This window comes from Calliphora vicina, chromosome 2 (genome assembly GCF_958450345.1).
Source record: "Calliphora vicina chromosome 2, idCalVici1.1, whole genome shotgun sequence".
Lineage (NCBI taxonomy): Eukaryota > Metazoa > Arthropoda > Insecta > Diptera > Calliphoridae > Calliphora > Calliphora vicina.
The window spans coordinates 65,144,435-65,165,155 of record NC_088781.1 but is presented as its reverse complement, the minus strand read 5'-3'; the positions used below and the strand labels follow the sequence as shown (position 1 = coordinate 65,165,155).

The 20,721-nt window shown below is 33.1% G+C and overlaps 1 protein-coding gene across 1 annotated transcript; it reads right to left on the bottom strand.

The window, feature by feature from the left end:
• Positions 1-10,276: 10,276 nt before the first annotated feature.
• mAcon1 (Mitochondrial aconitase 1) lies at positions 10,277-20,716 on the bottom strand. The gene is made up of 5 exons (XM_065502226.1): positions 20,557-20,716; positions 12,655-14,114; positions 11,583-11,754; positions 11,009-11,512; positions 10,277-10,919 (listed from the first exon to the last, which is right to left on the bottom strand). The coding sequence occupies exons 1-5, from the start codon at positions 20,584-20,586 to the stop codon at positions 10,728-10,730; spliced, it is 2,358 nt and encodes a 785-aa protein (XP_065358298.1). The 5' UTR covers positions 20,587-20,716; the 3' UTR covers positions 10,277-10,727.
• Positions 20,717-20,721: the final 5 nt, after the last annotated feature.

The following is a 20,721-nucleotide window of genomic DNA, read 5'->3' as shown; positions in this document are numbered from 1 at the left end:
TAATTTTATACAAAAGTAAGATTTAACTTTAATTAAACATACACTCATTTATCTTTATGTAATGTTTAAATTTGGGTGAGATGAGTATTTTCATCTATTTTTGTCCTCATTAAGTGACCATCTTTCAACTGGTGCGGAAGTGCCTGTTTTTTAAGAAATTTTTTAGTGGCAAGGCCAACTAAAACAAGTTAGTAACCATATCAATTTAAGTAATATTTTTACCAGAGTGGTGTTAACAGATAAAACTTTGTTTAAATATTACCTACAATGTGAAAGTTTTCACAAAAAATATTTTTTTGGTTATTTTAATTGATGCCGTCATTAGGAACAAAAATTTCTATGATTTTCAATAGTCGGCATAGTGATGCCGACTTCAGGAAAATTGCTAATTTTTTGTATTAAGCTCAAATTCTACAAATTTGTTTATTACTCATCTCTCTTGACAATAGATTTGAAGAAAATGAGTTTGAAATGAGTTTACCCAATAGTCGGCACAGTTTTAATTGAGCATTTTAAGAACTGCCGAGTATAGGAGACCAAGCATCCTGAACTCGGCAGCAGCTTTTTATTTGACTGGAGATCGTTAAACAGAGTAATATTTAGAGATTCAGTAGGTATTATTAATTCTAACATCTTAGAATTCCAAATATGGACACTCCAGAAAAAAAACCCATGCACCAATATCCTGAAAAAGCCTTAAAATATTTTCTATGCGAGAGAAGGCCCGATTTCTATATTAGGTGCCAGTAAACAATATGGAGTTCCGCGTTCAAAAATATAGGACAAATTATACGGTTCCGAAGGTCCTATGAGAATGGGGCCGCAAACAGTGTTATCTAATTCCAAAGAAAGTGAGGATTAACTTAACACGGTTCAATCAATCGTGAAGAGCAGCAAACCACACCATTTGTATATGATCTACCCGGAAAGAAATGGTATAAAGGAGTTTTTAAACTGTTCTCTCTAAAATAATCATGTAAGGTACCTTAATAAACAGGCTCTTTACTAAATCAGTTGGAGTTATTAGTAGGTGATCGGCCTGAAAATGAGAAAAGAAACGGATTTGGATCTAGCTTTTGAAATAGTCAACCGACTAGCTCCTAATATGAGCGTAGAATTGATTCCGATGACATTATCGAAGAGAACAATAACTTAAAAATAAATTATCAAACTATTGAAATTGTGAGTGATCTTACCATAGAGGCAGGCACGTTCATAATTAACAAGGAAAAGTTGAAAATATGGTAGTATCGCCAACTTTAGCTGCAGAAAATCACAATGAAACATTGAAACCTGTTCACTACTCATCTCCAACTTTATCAAATAATTATTCAAATACTTGGTTTCAGGCTTTTAACTGTTCAAGTCCAATCCCAACAAGTTGTAGTTGTACATTTAAAATTTGTTCAAAGTTTTTTAATAATATTATGGTCACTGGGATATTGTATATGATTGCGGTAACCATAATATGTTTACGTTACCATTAACATGATTGTAAATAAATATATATTTATGGCAATCATTTTCATGATAATGATTTATCATAATATGTTGATCTCAGAATATGATAACCATAATCCTAGAACAACACAATATGTTGAAGTATTACATCATAAACATGGTTGCCACAAACACATAAATATTTACTACAATCATATGTATATATGATTGCTACAATGATGTGAATGGTAACTTAAACATAAAATAAACATAAATGGTTACCGCAAACATATACATAATTACAGTGGCCATAATAGAAAAATAAAATAAACCAAAACAAATTAAAAAAGGAAGATAAAACGAGTTAGGGGCACATGTGAAGAGGATTTGGACACAGATCCTGAGGATGATGGTCTAAAAACGTAGGATATGATATTTGCCCACAGTGGTTTCACCTCAAATGCACTAATTTATGTTTTTATTAGTATTTATTTAAATGGCTGATATTTTAAATAAAAAATAACTTGAATTCTTTTAAGATTTTATTCTTTTCTTAATAAAAAATGATATGCCGACAATTGGTACACAAATTGCCGACATTAGGATCAAGGGTGCCGACTTCGGGCACAAATCGTGTTTTTTCAAAAAAACGTAAATTGCTCAAATTTAATAAAAACTGCTTGAAAAGAATTAATTGAGTCTAAAACTATACAAATTACTAAACAACAATAACCCATTTACATCCCAATACCATGTTCGCACTCATAATGGTATCACTTTAAAAACTGAAAAAAAGTTAAACTGCCGACTACTGGTGCATTCACCCTAATTGACAACCACAGTTCTTAGTTTTGGTTTGTAAAGGGTGATGGATTCCCTTCAAGAGTCAGATATAAAGAAAAATTATGCCATTCCTAAAAAGGGGACGTAAAGAAAGAATAAGAAAGGTAGTGTCTTAGAGACAGCAAAAGGAGAAACAAATAGAAAAATCGATAGCTTCGTGAAGAGGGAAAAGCGTTTACAGATTAGAATTCACCGTAGAATATCCTTTAACCTATTCCAATGATAAAATCTAGTATGTTACCCAATTTACAGCCAGCAATACTCCCAATTTCATCTTGAAATCTGTCATAGATTTCATCTTGAGCCTGTAGTAGTGACAAATAGGAGATCTTACTCCGCGGTCCCTAATATCATGATCCACGTATTAGCCATGTCTGGTCAGACCCCACTGTGACGAGTGGCTTTCAGATCGCGAAGATCTCGGTCTGGAAAACGTTACATTCGTCAGATAGTCTATATGACCGTTTAATATCCTTGTCGACCATATAAAACTTAGCCCCTGTACCAGAGTCCATCTTGGATCCATCAGTGACTGCACACACTGTGGGGTGCTGCTAATGGCAATCCTATAACTACGCTGGCAATCCTATAACTACGCTTTCTCATTGCCTACCACCACACTGTGCCCAATTATGAATAAAAAATTCCGCGGGAGTTTGTTCCCCGCGGGGAAAAACTTCCGGGGATTTTTTATTCATTTTTTAATTCATGATAATTTGATATCAAGGAAGGTCCCTATATACTTGGCTCCCCTGATTAAATCATATCATCGCTGTCTAGTTTCGGCAAATTGAAACTTTCCACCCAGTCGGGGTTGTCATAGGAGCAAATCGTTGTCGGAATCGGTTTTGAAAACGACAGAAAAAGTACATTGGTCTCGTGAAATCGAAAGTTATCGGTTTTATATTCGATCTATAATTAATTTCTTTATCGATTAAACAAAATATTAGATTAGATTTCAAAAGTCAAACATATCTTTTCTGTCGTTTTCCAAACCGATTCCGACAATGATTCTATGTTTACACCCAACCCTACATTCGAAAACAACCCATCACCTCATGAAGCGCACTCTCAACAGACTTACCCTTAATGAGGTCAGCATATACACATCTGCTCAAAATAATAGATACACCTAATTGGAAAAAATTTAAATGGCGGTAACATTGAAAATTTCCTCGCAAGCGTTAAGAATACATCATATTATTAAAATTTCTATCTGGCAATGTCATGTCAGTCAAAAATCTGGCAACTATTTGCTTTCATGTTGATTTTTAAAAACGAATTTATTTGAATTACAAAAAATTATTTGCTCATAAAAATAGATACACATCAGTAATTTGTAATTTGTTTATATACAATTTTTTTTTTGTGCAATTTTTTGTTCCTATTTACGTGAAACAGTAAGTATAATTTAAATTTTAGCAACAATTTTATAAAAAATAGGACTCTTTTGAAGAAAATGGAACGAAATCATCATTGTACCGAAGATGAGAAAAAAATTGTTCAAACGATGAGAAATCAAGGAAAATCATTACGGGAAATAGCAAAGAGCATAGGAAGATCATTACATTTTGTCCAAAATGCTTTATCTAAAAAACAAAAAAGAGAAACTCGCGGTAGACCAAAGAAAACCAGTCCAGAAACAGATAGGCGGATCGTCCTTATGGTTAAAAAATACCCTTTCATATCATCGAAAGCTATTTCTGCGGAGCTATGTAACGAAATCAGTCCACAAACAGTTCGTCGTCGTCTTTTACAAGCTAAATTGCCAGAAAAGTGCCACTAATGCGCCAAAAAAATATCAAGACAAGATTAGAATTTGCTAAAGAGCACTTACAATGGTCCGGGTGTGAAGGCGAAAAAAAATGGAGAAATATTTTATGGAGCGACGAAACAAAAATAAATTTGTTTGGAAACGACTGCCAAAGAAATGTACGCCGACCAAAAGGAAAAGAATTCCACGTTAAATTTACAAAAAAGACGGTAAAACATGGCGGGGGAAACATAATGGTTTGGGGTTGCTTTTCATGGAATGGTGTTGGTCTGATATTCCGAATAGAAGATACCATGAATGCTAGTGGGTATAGAGACATGTTGGAAAACGTAATGCTTCCATATGCATCGGAAAAAATGCCATTAATATGGACATTCCAGCAGGACAACGACCCAAAACATCGTTCAAGATTAGTTAAAAACTGGTTCTTGGAGAATAACGTACCTGTTTTAAGCTGGCCCAGCCAATCCCCTGATTTAAACCCAATAGAAAACTTGTGGAGTGAATTAAAGATAAGGCTTTCGAAGGAAGTTTTCAAAAATAAAGACGATTTATGGGAGAAAACGCAAAAAATATGGTACGAGATTCCATTGGAGAAGTGTCAGAACTTGATATCCAGTATGCCCAGAAGAGTGGAGAAAGTTTTACAAAACAAAGGTGGATATACTGGATACTAGCTTTACTTTAATAATAAACTAATTTTTTTAAGATAAAATTTATTAGCTTTTGTTTAATAAGAATTTTTAAAAATGTATCTATTATTATGAGCACCAAATTTTTCGAAATTTAAGAAATTTAATTTACTTTATAATATTTATTATTAATTATGAAATATTTTGTTTTTGTTTTTTACTCTCCTTTTAACTATAAATAAAAATCGACTCAATTTTTTTTATAATTTTACAATATACCATTATTTTTTTTCGTTTTTAAAAAATAAATTTTGGTGTATCTATTATTTTGAGCAGATGTGTATATTGCTCTTTAGATGTAGATCTATCTATCAGTCGTTCTAGTGCCTTCAAGAGAAAAGCCGTTAGGCTAATAGGTCTAAAATCCATTGGTTTCCAGTAGCTGGCCTTACCGGTTTTTGTTGTAAATAGAATAACCATTTGGTTTTAGCATCACTATTAAAGTAACGGTTGTTTCAGTATAATGTAGTAGCAAGTAAGATGAGAGAATAAATAAGATTTTTCAGTTCTTTTGTAACACTCAACATAGACACACGCGTTTTACTCTAACAACAGGTTATGGGCCTTTGTACACAGTGAAAGTAAAGAAGAAAAGGAATTTTTTTTTATAGAACATTTAAATAAATGAACAATTGGAATATTTTTAATAAAAAGTGTGAAACGATTAAAAAATGGCAACGAGTTTATCATTTCCATTTGAGAAATTGCGTGGTCGCGAAAATTTTGATATTTGGAAGCGTCATGCTAAATCGTACTTAGTATTGAAAAATTGTTGGAAAATTGTTGAAGCGGGTTTAAATGAAGGTTCCAGTGTGGTTGACGTTGATATGAATGAACGTGCATTCGCAGAATTAACGTTGATGATAGAGCCGAATAATTTTGCACATATAGCAAATTCGACAACGGCAAAGGAAGCTTGGCAAGCTTTGATGTGTGCATTTGAGGATACTGGTCTGTCTAGAAAAGTTGAACTATTGAAGCAGTTGGTACAACTTAAATTGGCTGATTTTGACTCAATGGAAGAGTACGTCAACATAATGGTTATGACTTCCTTAAAGGTTAAAAATACCGGACTGAATATTGATGATGAGCTGGTTGCATCCTTGATGTTGGCAGGTCTGCCGGAGGATTTCCGTTCACTTGTTTTGGCTGTTGAGAATTCTAAAACGAAATTAACTGTGGACATGGTGAAGAATTTGCTTTTACAAGATGCAAAATTCGATAACCCTATAAAAAGGGAGGAGAATGCATTAGTTTCATATAAAAAATATCAAAAGCCAAAAAAGTTCAAGTGTCATGGTTGTAAAAAGGAAGGTCACTTTATAAAAAATTGTCCAAACGTTCAAAATGCAAACTCAAATAGTAACGGATCAAAGCAGCAGAAAAAAAAGTCGAGCGAGAGAATTCTGTTAGCGTCACTGTTTACGTCAAGTGACGTCGACGCAGATGAATGGTACATCGATTCAGGCGCAACAACACATATGTCGAGAACAAAGACAATACTTGACAACGAGAGAGCATCTCATGGTAAAGAAGTAATTGTGGCTAACAACAACAAACTGTCGGTTGAATGTGTTGGTGATGCAAGCGTATTTTTGTCTACTGATGGAGGGGAAATAAGAACCGTTATAAAAGACGTTGAGTATGTTCCGCAGCTTTGTGCAAATTTGTTGTCAGTCAGGCAATTAACAGCAAACGGAAAACGAGTAATTTTTGAGCAGAATCATTGTGAAATTTTCGATGGTGACAATGTACTCATGGCAACAGCAAGTTTGTGTAACAACTTGTACAAATTAAATTGCGTTTCCCAGGAAAAAACACAGCAAGCTTTAATCGTTAATAATGCTCAGCTATGGCATCGTCGTTTTGGTCATATTTGCGATGAAATTCTAAGGAAGATAAAAAATGATCATGAATTTAATTTTCAGACGAATTTAGATCAGTGTGAAGTTTGTATTCTAGGCAAACAAGTGAGAAATTCATTTAAGGAAGATGGTCATCGTGCAAAGGAGGTTTTGGAAATTGTACATTCAGATGTAATGGGACCATTTAAAACCAAATCGTTTTCTGGTGCACGATTTATTGTGATATTTGTGGACGATTACTCTCGTAAAGTGTTTTTATCGCCGATAAAAAGAAAATCTGAAGTTTTCGATGAATTTAAGAAATTTAAAACTATGGCTGAAAACCAGTGCTCAAATAAAATTAAAATTTTTCGATCGGACAATGGCACTGAGTATATAAACAACTCATTCCAGAAGTTATTTAATGATTGCGGGATTATTCATCAAAAGACGGCACCATATACCCCAGAACAGAATGGCGTTTCAGAACGCCTTAACCGTACTATCATCGACCGAGTTAGATGTATGTTAATCGATTCTGGTCTTGACGTGAAATTTTGGGCTGAAGCATCTGTGACTGCAGCATATTTGTTGAATAGAATACCATGCAGAAAACACTCAGTTTGTCCAGAGGAGCTATGGTCTGGTAGGAAGCCAAGCCTTAACCATATTCGTGTTTTTGGATGCAAGGCATTTGTACATACTCCCAAGGTGAAGCGTTCCAAATTAGAGCCGAAGTCCATACCATGTATTTTCGTTGGTTATGGTATGGAGGCCAAGGCATACAGATTGTACGATCCAGCTACGGGAAAGATAATGGTCAGCCGTGATGTTGTTTTCATGGAAGATCAGGTATGTAGTAATGATGTAGACTTTACTAATAATGTTCCGAATCTTGTAGTCGAAAGCGTAAAGGATAATGCCAATTCAGCGGAGGAATTGATTGTTGAATTGCCATCCAGTAACGTAAATGAATTGTCATCCAGTATTGAGAATGAATTGCCGACTGAGATCAAAGATGTTCAAGCTGTTGATGAGATGGGCAATGTATCAACTGACAGTCTTAAAGTGGAATATGATGTTAACTCGGAAGATAGCCTAAATTTTGAGGATGCGATTGAAGAGCATTGTGTTGAGAACCTGTCTTCCGAAAATATTAGAGTCCGCCGCTCTGAACGAATAGCAGCAAAATCTGGTGAAGAATACAATTTTTGTGCAACTAGTTTTGTGTCAGGTGATCCTGTTACAGTCGAAGAAGCCTTGAAATCTAAAGAAGCTAAACAGTGGCGTGCAGCAATGGATGATGAAATGAATTCACTAGCCTTAAATAAGACGTGGACATTAGCTAATCCTTCTTCTGAAAGGAGGCCAATAAAATGCAAGTGGATATTCAAGACAAAGTATGATGCCAGTGGTAACAAAATCCGTCATAAAGCGAGACTTGTTGTACAAGGCTGTAGTCAACAAAAGGGCATTGATTATTATGAGACTTTTGCTCCAGTAGTTCGCTATTCATCAATAAGATTTCTAATTGCATTGTCTGTTAAATTTGGTTTACACGTCCATCAACTTGACGCAGTAACTGCATTTCTGAATGGGGATCTTGATCAGGATATTTGTATGGAACAACCTGATGGTTACAAGGATGGAAGTAACCGTGTTTGTCATTTGAAGAAGGCCCTATATGGATTGAAACAATCCAGCCGTGTTTGGAACACAACTCTAAATAGTATACTACTTGAATTTGGCCTAAAAAGAAGCGAAACCGATCAGTGTGTATACTTCAATACTGATAATGATAATATTTTATATGTGGCCATTTATGTGGATGACGTGTTAGTATTTTCCAACAATATCAACATGACGAACAAACTTAAGGATAAGCTGTCCAATCATTTTCGGATGAAAGATTTAGGAGAAGCTTCTTCAGTCCTGGGAATGAGAATTACGAAGTCCGGTGGTACGATGAAAATAGATCAATCCAAATATATTGAAGACGTGTTAAGAAGATTTTCAATGTATGACTGTAATCCAGTATGTTCACCAGTGGATGTAAACCAAAAGCTGTCTCTTGAAATGTGTCCGAAATCTGAGAAGGAGAAAGAGGAAATGAGAAATGTTCCTTATATGGAAGCTGTTGGTTGCTTACTATACGCAGCTCAAAATACAAGACCAGATATTTGCTATATCGTGAACATGCTCAGTCGTTTTAACAACAATCCAGGGAGGGCACATTGGTCGGCAGTAAAGCGTGTAATGAGGTACCTAAAGGGCACCATTGATAAAGGCCTAGTCTACAACAACAAATCCGAAGGACTTACTGGTTACTGTGATGCCGATTGGGCTGGAAGCATTGATGATAGACGCTCTACTACTGGTTATATCTTCACTATGCATGGCGCAGCAGTATCCTGGGGTTCTAAAAGACAACGTACGGTGGCACTCTCTTCAACTGAGGCTGAGTTTATGGCGATAGTATCAGCGATTCAAGAATGTATATGGCTTCGACGACTTGAACGGGATTTAGTTAAAAATCCTTCAGAATCAATGAATTTATATAGTGACAACAAAAGTGCTATTCAAATTGCACAGAACAACTCATATTCATCAAGAACAAAGCATGTTGACATCCGAATAAAGTTTATACGCGAGAAATTGGACAATGGAGAAGTCAGACTCGATTATTTGGATACTAGGAGAATGCTAGCTGACATCTTTACAAAAGGCGTTCCAGCTGATGTATATGGAAATTTTACAATCCAATTTGGACTTATATAATAATTTTTATTTTATGTTTTTGCAACTTTTGATTTATGTATAATTTTGATTGATTTCTATATTTTTGAATTGATTTATTTTAATATTGGTTAAGTGAAATGTTTATTCAGGAAGGGTGTTGTAAATAGAATAACCATTTGGTTTTAGCATCACTATTAAAGTAACGGTTGTTTCAGTATAATGTAGTAGCAAGTAAGATGAGAGAATAAATAAGATTTTTCAGTTCTTTTGTAACACTCAACATAGACACACGCGTTTTACTCTAACAACAGTTTTATGTATGAAAACTACCTTAACATCCCTCCACCCCTAGGCGGATATCTCCAACTGAGACAGATCTTATAGATATCCGTCAAAAGAAATAGTGCCATCTCCGGGATGTAACATACTGTAACCGGAAATAAACCGACCAGACCTGGTAACTATTTTTTCAATTTGTCTAGAGTTATGACTAAAACAATGTCCCCCTGGTCGTCATCCTTACAAAACCGGGAAAGTGTGTGTCCATAAGCTAAGAGAGAGTTAGATTCCGTCCATGAATTGTGCTCTCTTTTAATATATCTTATGACTTTAGGGTCCTATGAATTTAGGGCCGAAACCAGGATTACTTCTTACATACATACTTACTGCAAATATGGCAAACAAATTAAAGCCAAATAATTTTTATTTTAAATCGATTTAATATTGAATCACATCATCTGAACTATTTATATAATAAATATGCGTGTATTAAGTAACAATAGATCGTCAACATCTTTTGTAATCGTAATAAATAGTTGTGAACGAAGAAGTTATTATCTACCAAACTGAAAATGTTTTTTTTTTCTTAACTATTTCACTCATTTATTTTCCTGGCAACTATTAAAATTTAATGTAGATGTTGTAAATAAAAAATGAATTAACAATTGTTTGGTGCTTTATGTTTTTTTTTTAAATTTTTTCACTGAATTAAATTCATCTTTTTTCTTTATTAAATAAAAATTGTTATTAAGTATATTGTATATCGTGTAATGAGTGTTTCGCAATCTGTTTAATGTTTGTTTTCTCTTAATTGTTGCATTTTACAATAATTAATAATTTAAAAAAATACAATATCGTAAATATATAAATATGTGTATCGAATTTCGATCTTTGTTTTTAACATAAATTGAAACAACAAAATTACAAAATAATTATATATTCATTAATTCAAACATTCAGAATTACTTGAAGTAAATTGAACAAGTGAACAAAATGACTAAATTATTTATAGACCTAAAATTAAAAAAAAAAAAATTATAAAGAAACTGGCGGGAAAAGCAAGATAAACAGTAAATCATAAATTAGGAAAATCAGACATGCAGTAGGATTTTAGATTTAGTTGCCAGAAATTTCCTTCATGCGGTTGAGGGCACTGCCAGCTCTGAACCATTCAATTTGTTGGTCGTTCAAGGTGTGATTCAACTTGACCTTGTCGACTTTGTCGCCATTCTTGATTTCACAATCGACTGGTTTGCCAGGTGCCAAATTGGCAAGACCCAACAAAGAGATTTTGCTAGTGGGTTGAACCTAAAATCACACCAAATACACGTGTTAAAAGTTGTTATTTTCCGTTCATTCACTTATGTAACTATGTACGTGTGTTTATATGTACTTACCTTATCGTAATCGGCAGGGTTGGCGAATGTCAAGGGCAATAGACCTTGTTTCTTCAAGTTGGTTTCGTGGATACGGGCAAAGGATTTGACAATGATGGCACGGCCACCCAAGTGACGGGGTTCCAAGGCGGCATGTTCGCGAGATGAACCTTCACCGTAGTTATCGTCACCAACGGCAACCCATCTGATGTTGTTGGCCTTGTAGTCGCGGGCAACATCGGGTACACCACCCCATTGACCGGTACGTTGGTTCTTGATGTTGTTCATTTCATTGTTTTCGTAGTTGGTAGCACCAATGAACATGTTGTTGGAGATGTTGTCCAAATGGCCACGGTATTTCAACCAGGGTCCAGCGGCGGAAATGTGATCAGTGGTACACTTGCCCTTGACCTTGATGAGGACGGTCAAGTCGGTATAGTCTTTGCCGTCCCACTTGTCGAAGGGAGACAACAATTGCAAACGTTGACTCTTGGGATCAACATCAACTTGCACGCTTTCGCCACTCTACAATGCGAAACACGGTTCAATTATAGATCGCCTACGAGAAACGATATGCACGATATTCAATACTTACAGATGGGGGAGCATCATAGGTGTCCATGCCGGGGTCGAAGCCCTTGGAGGGCAATTCATCACCGAAGGGAGCATCCAATTTGAATTTCTTGCCATCTGAACCAGTTAATTCATCGGTAAGAGGGTTGAAATCCAAACGGCCAGCAATGGAAAGAGCTGTTACCAATTCAGGGCTGTAAATGAGTTTTTCTCGTGTTTAGAAATCATTGCAAATTTTAGCACTCTTTAAACTATAAATATGTATATTGATATGTTGTTGTATTTCTGACCAAAACCTTTAAATCTGACTACACTATTTCCAATTGCATTTCAGGAGCTATTAATTGTATATCGAAATTTCAAATTATATTTCAGAAATTTCTAGAGCCTGACTGAATATTCAGTTTCTGATTAGGTTAACAAATCGGTCTCAGTATTCGGTCCTTTTATAAGGAAAAAACAAAGATTATGGCATTATAAAGTTGAAGATGAAAAAACAACATTAAAGGAGTGTACAATCACCCTTATCACGGCTGGGTAAGTGTGAGCGATAAGGGTGAATGTAAAGAGGGTGCTGTAGCAGGGCACCTAAAAATAAGCTAAAACATGCTGAACAATTAAAATAACTAATTTGTTTTACTGGAAATTTATAGTACATTTGAGAAGTTTCGGTTTATTTCGCATTAGGCCCAGTAATGCTTTTTCAAAATATTAGGTTCGGTTCAGTTTCGGCCTATAGAAATTTCCAATTAATTTCAAAATTTTCTAATTCCAAATATATTTCAGAAACTTGCAATTATATGTCCGACATTTCTAATTTTCACTAGTATTTCAGAAATTTCCAATTGGAATACTAATAAAAATTTCTTAAATACAATTAGAAAAATTTTAAATATAATTTAAAAATTCTGAAATACAAATGGAAGTTTCAGAAATACAATTAGAAACTTTTGAAATACTAATGGGAAATTCAGCAATACAAACACAATTAAAAATGGAGTAGCACAACAACCGACCAATTTTTTAACTACGTCACGCTCGATTTCTGTATTTGTTTTGAAAATTGAGATATTTTTATAAACATTGTTTCCTACCTGGTAACGAAGGCATGAGTGGCAGGGTTGGCATCATTACGACCAGTGAAGTTGCGATTGTATGAGGTGACGATGGTGTTCTTGTCGCCCTTCTTGATGTCCTTACGATCCCATTGACCAATGCAGGGACCGCAGGCGTTGGCCAAGACGGTGCCACCGAATTTGTTGAAAACATCAGAGATGCCGTCACGTTCAATGGTAGCACGGATTTGTTCAGAGCCGGGGGTTACGTTGAAGGGAATCTTCGATTTGAGACCGTGTTGCATGGCGTTATTGGCAATGCTGGCGCAACGACCCATGTCCTCGTAAGAGGAGTTGGTGCAGGAACCGATCAAACCAACCTTAATATCCAAGGGATAGCCGTTCTTCTTGGAGTTCTCACCCAGCTTGCTGATGGGATGAGCCAAATCGGGAGTGAAGGGACCGTTGACATGGGGTTCCAATGTGTTCAGGTCAATTTCGATGAGTTCATCGTATTGACAGTTGCTATCGGCAGACAAGATCTTCGATTGGAATTTCTTGGCTTCGTCGGCGATGCCAGAGCGACCGGTGGATTTCAAGTAAGCAGACATACGGTCATTGAAGGGGAATACGGAGGTGGTGGCACCAATTTCAGCACCCATGTTGCAAATAGTAGCCATGCCAGTGCAAGAAATCGAATCAACGCCCTTGCCGTGGTATTCAATGATGGCACCAGTACCACCCTTGACAGTCAAGATATCAGCTACCTTCAAGATGACATCTTTGGGGGAAGTCCAACCACTAATCTTGCCGGTCAAATGGACACCAATAACATTGGGACACTTCAATTCCCATGGGATGTTGGCCATTACATCGACAGCATCGGCGCCACCGACACCAATGCACAAACCGCCAAGACCACCACCGTTGGGGGTGTGAGAATCAGTACCGATCATCAACAAACCGGGGAAGGCATAATTTTCCAAAATGATTTGATGGATAATACCACTGCCTGGCTTCCAGAATCCCAAGCCGTATTTAGCGCAAGCGCTAGCTAAGAATTTGTAAACTTCCTTGTTTAAGTCCTTGGCACGAGCCAAATCCTTGACACCACCAACTTGAGCTTCGATCAAGTGATCGCAGTGCACGGTAGAGGGGACAGCAACCTTCTTCAAGCCTGAAGAAATAAATTGCAAGAGAGCCATTTGAGCGGTAGCATCTTGCATAGCAACACGATCGGGGCGCAAACGCAAGTAGGATGTACCACGAGAGATCTCTTGATTTTTGGGATCATCCAAGTGAGAGTACAAAATCTTCTCGGACAGGGTCAAAGGACGATTCAAACGGCCCTTAACAATATCCAAAGTTTTGGCCAACTTGTCATAAGGCATAAATACATCGGTATCGAATTTCGACATAGCTACCTTGGAAGCAGTATAGCAGGAAGCATGGAATTGACGGGCTTGTACATCAAAACCATATTGTCCGGCCTTGCGGACCTAAAAAGACAACAAACAAATATATATATGTTGAAAAAGTACTTATTGATTTAAATATGCAAACAGACATAGAGATAGATGTAAAGATAGAGTGATAGGCAAACTTGTTAATTACGCTAATAAGCTGACAATTTAATCAAGTCGGCATAGTTTACTCAAATTTCGACTCATTCACTCACTCACTTTTTCATTCATTCAATCACACACATGACCTTGTTGTTCTTTTTAAAGGTGGTATTAACTTTTTTAATTATACTACATTTTGACAATTTCATATCAAGAGAATAACATTTGTCAATGTGCAAAAATTTTCATATATTTATCTCTTATCAGTTAAACAAAATATTAAGAAAATACACAAACAACATTAACTAGTGGTGAAATTCTAAAGTTAAATATTAGCTATACAAATTTTGCTGAAAAAAAACAACTAATATACATATTAAGTCACATGGTTGACCGACTGTGACTACTATCTTTGTCTGGCAGTTGTTATTGTTTTATTTTTGAATAAAAAACCTCTAAGTAAATGTGCTTGACATTGAACCATTTAATTATTGCTACCCTAAAACGTTATTTAACGTCATTTATTATGTAGGTACAATAAATAGTAGTTGATTTTCGGAAGTTTATTTATGATGTCTGTTAATCATTTATTTAGGAGATTTAAGAAATTTTAAGGTTTTACCGCAGTTTTTTTAGAGCTAATTTCAAATATATGTATTATTATCTAACTATTACTAGCTTTTAAATTTAATTGAAGTCCACAAATTTCTAAAACTTTTATGAAAAATCTGTTATTAAGGTTGGAACTGCACTTTAACTATAAAACTGCATAATGCGTCTAATATGAAAATAATCAAAAAAGCATTTAATAAACCCCATTTTGTTCTTTGATCCTGTCTACAAAACAATTTTAGAAATGATATCAACTAAACTTTTCTTTAAGTTTGGAATAACGTTAACATTTTCGGCTCCAACAAATGGGTTGTTTATCCTAATAAGAACTTCGCATTAATTAATTCAATTTGCTTCATTCATTATAACAGAATTCATTCAGAATGATTAAATTGTTTTTCTTCATTCAGCATTGTTAATGTTTAGCTTTTAAGCATTTACAAAATTAAATGAATAAAATTGTCCAAAACCTTTATGTAATAGATTTAGATTGAAAACAAATTTAATTATTCAATTAAAGAAAATATGAATGAATCAATATGGATTTAGTTCTATATAGAAAGGTATGAATTCAATACATTTGAAGTACAAGCAATTAAAACAACGAATTAATTCGTGCTGATTGCATTATTTATTTTATTTATTCATTTATGTAATATCAAGCCTTATAAGCCAAAATAACAATATTACAAGTTAATAATACCTGAGATTCTTATAATCAATTATCTTATTATCAATTAATAAATTCAATAAAAACAAAAATAAATTATCACTTTAGATTAAGGCTCCCCAGCCACATCAAAAAAAATATGTATTAATAAATATCATAATTATATTTATTGTCCATCAGTAGCTATTCGTGAGTATTTAAAAAGTCTAATATTTTTAAACGAAAGGCAAAAAGTTCCAGAGTCTTGCTATCCGCACAATAAAATACATATGTACGTATTTATATTTTAATAAATATCACTTTTATTGTTTTATTGTTTAATCTTTTGCACACGTATTATGTAAAACAAAACAAAAATAGGTCGACATTCAATTGAGAATGTGTTTTAATTGAGAATAATGCAAATTATTTAAAAATAAATTAAATTGTATGAAATTATATTTGGGGTATTCACATGGTCTGCTATTAGTCATATTGTCATAATGTCCTAATATATTATAATAGTTGTTGTTGTGTTTTAAACAAAAAAAGTATTATTTTATGTCAAAACAATAAACATAGTTCAAATAGTGTTATTAGTTTAGAACTTTTTTGTTTGAAACACAACAAAAATTTGTTTAAACTATCAAAATACACATCTGCTCAAAATAATAGATACACCAAAATTTATTTTTTAAAAACGAAAAAAAATAATGGTATATTGTAAAATTATAAAAAAAATTCAGTCGATTTTTATTTATAGTTAAAAGGAGAGTAAAAAACAAAAACAAAATATTTCATAATTAATAATAAATATTATAAAGTAAATTAAATTTCTTAAATTTCGAAAAATTTGGTGCTCATAATAATAGATACATTTTTAAAAATTCTTATTAAACAAAAGCTAATAAATTTTATCTTAAAAAAATTAGTTTATTATTAAAGTAAAGCTAGTATCCAGTATATCCACCTTTGTTTTGTAAAACTTTCTCCACTCTTCTGGGCATACTGGATATCAAGTTCTGACACTTCTCCAATGGAATCTCGTACCATATTTTTTGCGTTTTCTCCCATAAATCGTCTTTATTTTTGAAAACTTCCTTCGAAAGCCTTATCTTTAATTCACTCCACAAGTTTTCTATTGGGTTTAAATCAGGGGATTGTTTTTAACTAATCTTGAACTATGTTTTGGGTCGTTGTCCTGCTGGAATGTCCATATTAATGGCATATTTTCCGATGCATATGGAAGCATTACGTTTTCCAATATGTCTCTATACCCACTAGCATTCATGGTATCTTCTATTCGGAATATCGGACCAACACCATTCCATGAAAAGCAACCGCAAACCATTATGTTTCCCCCGCCATGTTTTACCGTCTTTTTTGTAAATTTAACGTGGAATTCTTTTCCTTTTGGTCGGCGTACATTTCTTTGGCAGTCGTTTCCAAACAAATTTATTTTGTTTCGTCGCTCCATAAAATATTTCTCCATTTTTTTTCGCCTTCACACCCGGACCATTGTAAGTGCTCTTTAGCAAATTCTAATCTTGTCTTGATATTTTTTTGGCGCATTAGTGGCACTTTTCTGGCAATTCTTCCCGGCAATTTAGCTTGTAAAAGACGACGACGAACTGTTTGTGGACTGATTTCGTTACATAGCTCCGCAGAAATAGCTTTCGATGATATGAAAGGGTATTTTTTAACCATAAGGACGATCCGCCTATCTGTTTCTGGACTGGTTTTCTTTGGTCTACCGCGAGTTTCTCTTTTTTGTTTTTTAGATAAAGCATTTTGGACAAAATGTAATGATCTTCCTATGCTCTTTGCTATTTCCCGTAATGATTTTCCTTGATTTCTCATCGTTTGAACAATTTTTTTCTCATCTTCGGTACAATGATGATTTCGTCCCATTTTCTTCAAAAGAGTCCTATTTTTTATAAAATTGTTGCTAAAATTTAAATTATACTTACTGTTTCACGTAAATAGGAACAAAAAATTGCACAAAAAAAAAAATTGTATATAAACAAATTACAAATTACTGATGTGTATCTATTTTTATGAGCAAATAATTTTTTGTAATTCAAATAAATTCGTTTTTAAAAATCAACATGAAAGCAAATAGTTGCCAGATTTTTGACTGACATGACATTGCCAGATAGAAATTTTAATAATATGATGTATTCTTAACGCTTGCGAGGAAATTTTCAATGTTACCGCCATTTAAATTTTTTCCAATTAGGTGTATCTATTATTTTGAGCAGATGTGTATATTAGGACATTGTGACAATATGACCAAATAGTAGACCGTATGAATACCCTAATTGTATCCATTTATGAAGTATTGTTTGTAATAAACACATTTACACTAAATTGTGTATATTCGCGATTGCGAATAGGTATTTGTTGCTAATTTAGCCTTCAAATAATCTGGGGGAATTTCTAGCGTTCTTCAAAATATCTACTACGATAACAAGCAGATAACCAAACTATGAATGGGATTTAAATTGTACTATATATTTCCAAAGTTTATACATAGTTCTTATCGGTTCTAAACAACGTGCGTAAATTTAGAGTTTTAATAACTTAAATTTAAATGTGTCTTCATCTTTATTCAAATTAATATCTGTCATCTTCTCAATAAAAACCTTTACAGTAATTTCATAATCAATTTGTAAATTTTTTGTCTAAAGGAAAACTAAATATTATATCACATTCCAATTATGTATTTGAATGTATGGCTGCAACACTCATGAAAATATGTTCATTATTACTTGTTTTATATGGAAACCTCTAACCCCCATTAACACGAAGTCTGGTTAGGCGTTAACTTATAGTTATACTGTTAATTATTTTTGTATGAAAATTGTCATTATAACTATTAGTTAACACATAACTAGACTTTGTGTTACTGGTGGTTAGAGTGTTATATTCTAATACCTTTTCTTTCAATGTTTACTATCATAATTTTCATGAGTGTTTGTTTTCTCGCTTAAATAACTAGTAACACAATTTTTACTGGAAAGAAAATGAGCTCCTCTATCAATTGATAACAAAGTTATCACATGCTTTCATTTTTACGTATTAGAAATTTGTTATTGTACCCATTTTCAACACATACATATGTGCGAAAAGTTTATTTGTTTTAATTGTTTCAATTATAGCAAATTATTAGCATGATAATTGTTAATAATACGCGGGCATTTCTCCTGACCTTTGTATTTAATTATTTGATCCATGTCTAGTAGAAATATAAACATAGATAAGGAATTAACTAAATAAATTTGACAAAATTTTGAAACTAAAAAAAAATTCGGGAATACGATTTGTATGCGAACGAAAAATTGACCTACCCTAACTATACTATTGAAGAATTCTATTTAAATATCAATAATTTCAGATTAGAACTTCGAATTAAACCGTTCAATTCGAGTTACATACATATGTATATTCCCTAAAATCTTTACTTTTTGTACTTAATTTGCCGCTTGTTATACTTTTTGACCATATTTTATAACGGAAAATCTCTCGCTGATAAAATATCTTCTAATATCGAATAACCGAACAGAGCTAGTTAAAAAAAATAAATATAAAAATTGATCGGTTCCAAGACCTAACTTTTTTTTGGCAAATAGTTTAATTGTTAATTTAAAATTAATATTGATTAAAGTATTTACAGAGGACGATACTGTGTATTAAAACTTATTGAAAATACAGTAATTGAAATCATATTTTAGTTTTGTTTTCATTTACGAAAAATGTATTTTCAAACTTTTTTTTAATAAAGTTCAACCAATAACGAAAATTGTATAGGTATTTAATTAAATTTCGATTGAGTTAAAAATATGTATCTAAATTTAGAAATTTTTCATTATTTTATTTTGAACACAACAAAAAAATTTCTAATTTATTTGTTGGCTATAAACAGAAAAATATAAACATTTATCGAAATAACCAAAACTGTCTCATAGTTTTTCTCTGCTATACCTCCCTATATTTGAATATTTTATCGCCAAAAATATTAGAAAGTTTTAATTTTTGATTGAAAATAATCAGTGTAATTGAATTTCATTGGATCACATTCATCTTTCAAAATAATTATTTTGAGTTAGACTTATATAAAAACGATTTAATTTCTACATCAGTCAAAATTAAGGCAGTCCTGAAAAAAACTTTGCTCAGTCTAATCAAAGTTCAATGTACCGCAATATTTTTTTTTATTAGCTACTACAACAAAGCTTTTGGAATCTCCTTCAACTAGATAAATAATCAACTTTGCATGTAAAAACTACTTAATATTACAACCATGTAATTAACATAATTATCAATATTTACTTCATTATTATTTAAAAAAATTATCAAAACATCGTAAACAAATTATTTATTGCCGGTTGAAATTTTGTTTACGTTACAAAAAAAAACTGCAATTTTTAGTGCAGTGTTGCTAAGTTAATTTTTATAGAAAAATATATAATTTAAGAAAATCACTTTCGTCTGAAATTTAAAAATATATTTTGGCAATCAAAACAAATAAATAGCTGCATTTAAAATAAAAACAAAATAAATGCTGATAAAGTCACAGCGTTTAAACGCAATAAAGAATTTTGACGGTGTTTTTGCAAGAGATTTATTATTTCATTTAATATTGTTATATTTTTAATGAGGCTTGTTAATGCATAACAAAACTTAATCCTCAAGATAAAAAACTTCTTCAAACCACTAAATGAATATTTTCTGACACCACCCTCATACCCCAGCAGTGGCCAAAGATGTAAAAGAAACAAAAAATCTATTGTCTTTGCACTAATATGGACGACCGAATATTTGGTTAGGTAACAGTCATTTGAGGTTAGAACCGTTTTTTATGCAAACGTAATTTTTCCTTTTGGCCTTTTTATTGCACAACCGGACTGAAATTGTTCTCCAAAAACCAAATATTTTTGTTTATGGCTTGTTGACAAAATAGCCTTAATGTTATTTATTAAACCATATATAGAATTAATAACAATATTAAAAATTGCACATAATCACCACTAATCAATCACTTTGGATAAAAAAATTGCAAATTTTAGCAATAAGTTTTCTTAATTAAATTCACGAATGGAAAGGCCAACTTACCTGCGATTGCAATAATCTGACTGTGGCCATTATGTTCCAAATACACAACTATAAAAACTCCTTAAAATATTATTTTTTAATATAACCGAATTGGTGCACAACGAATCTTCAGCCTTCTCAGCTGGAAGATATCAATTCTGACTGACGACTAACGAGAAGAGAATC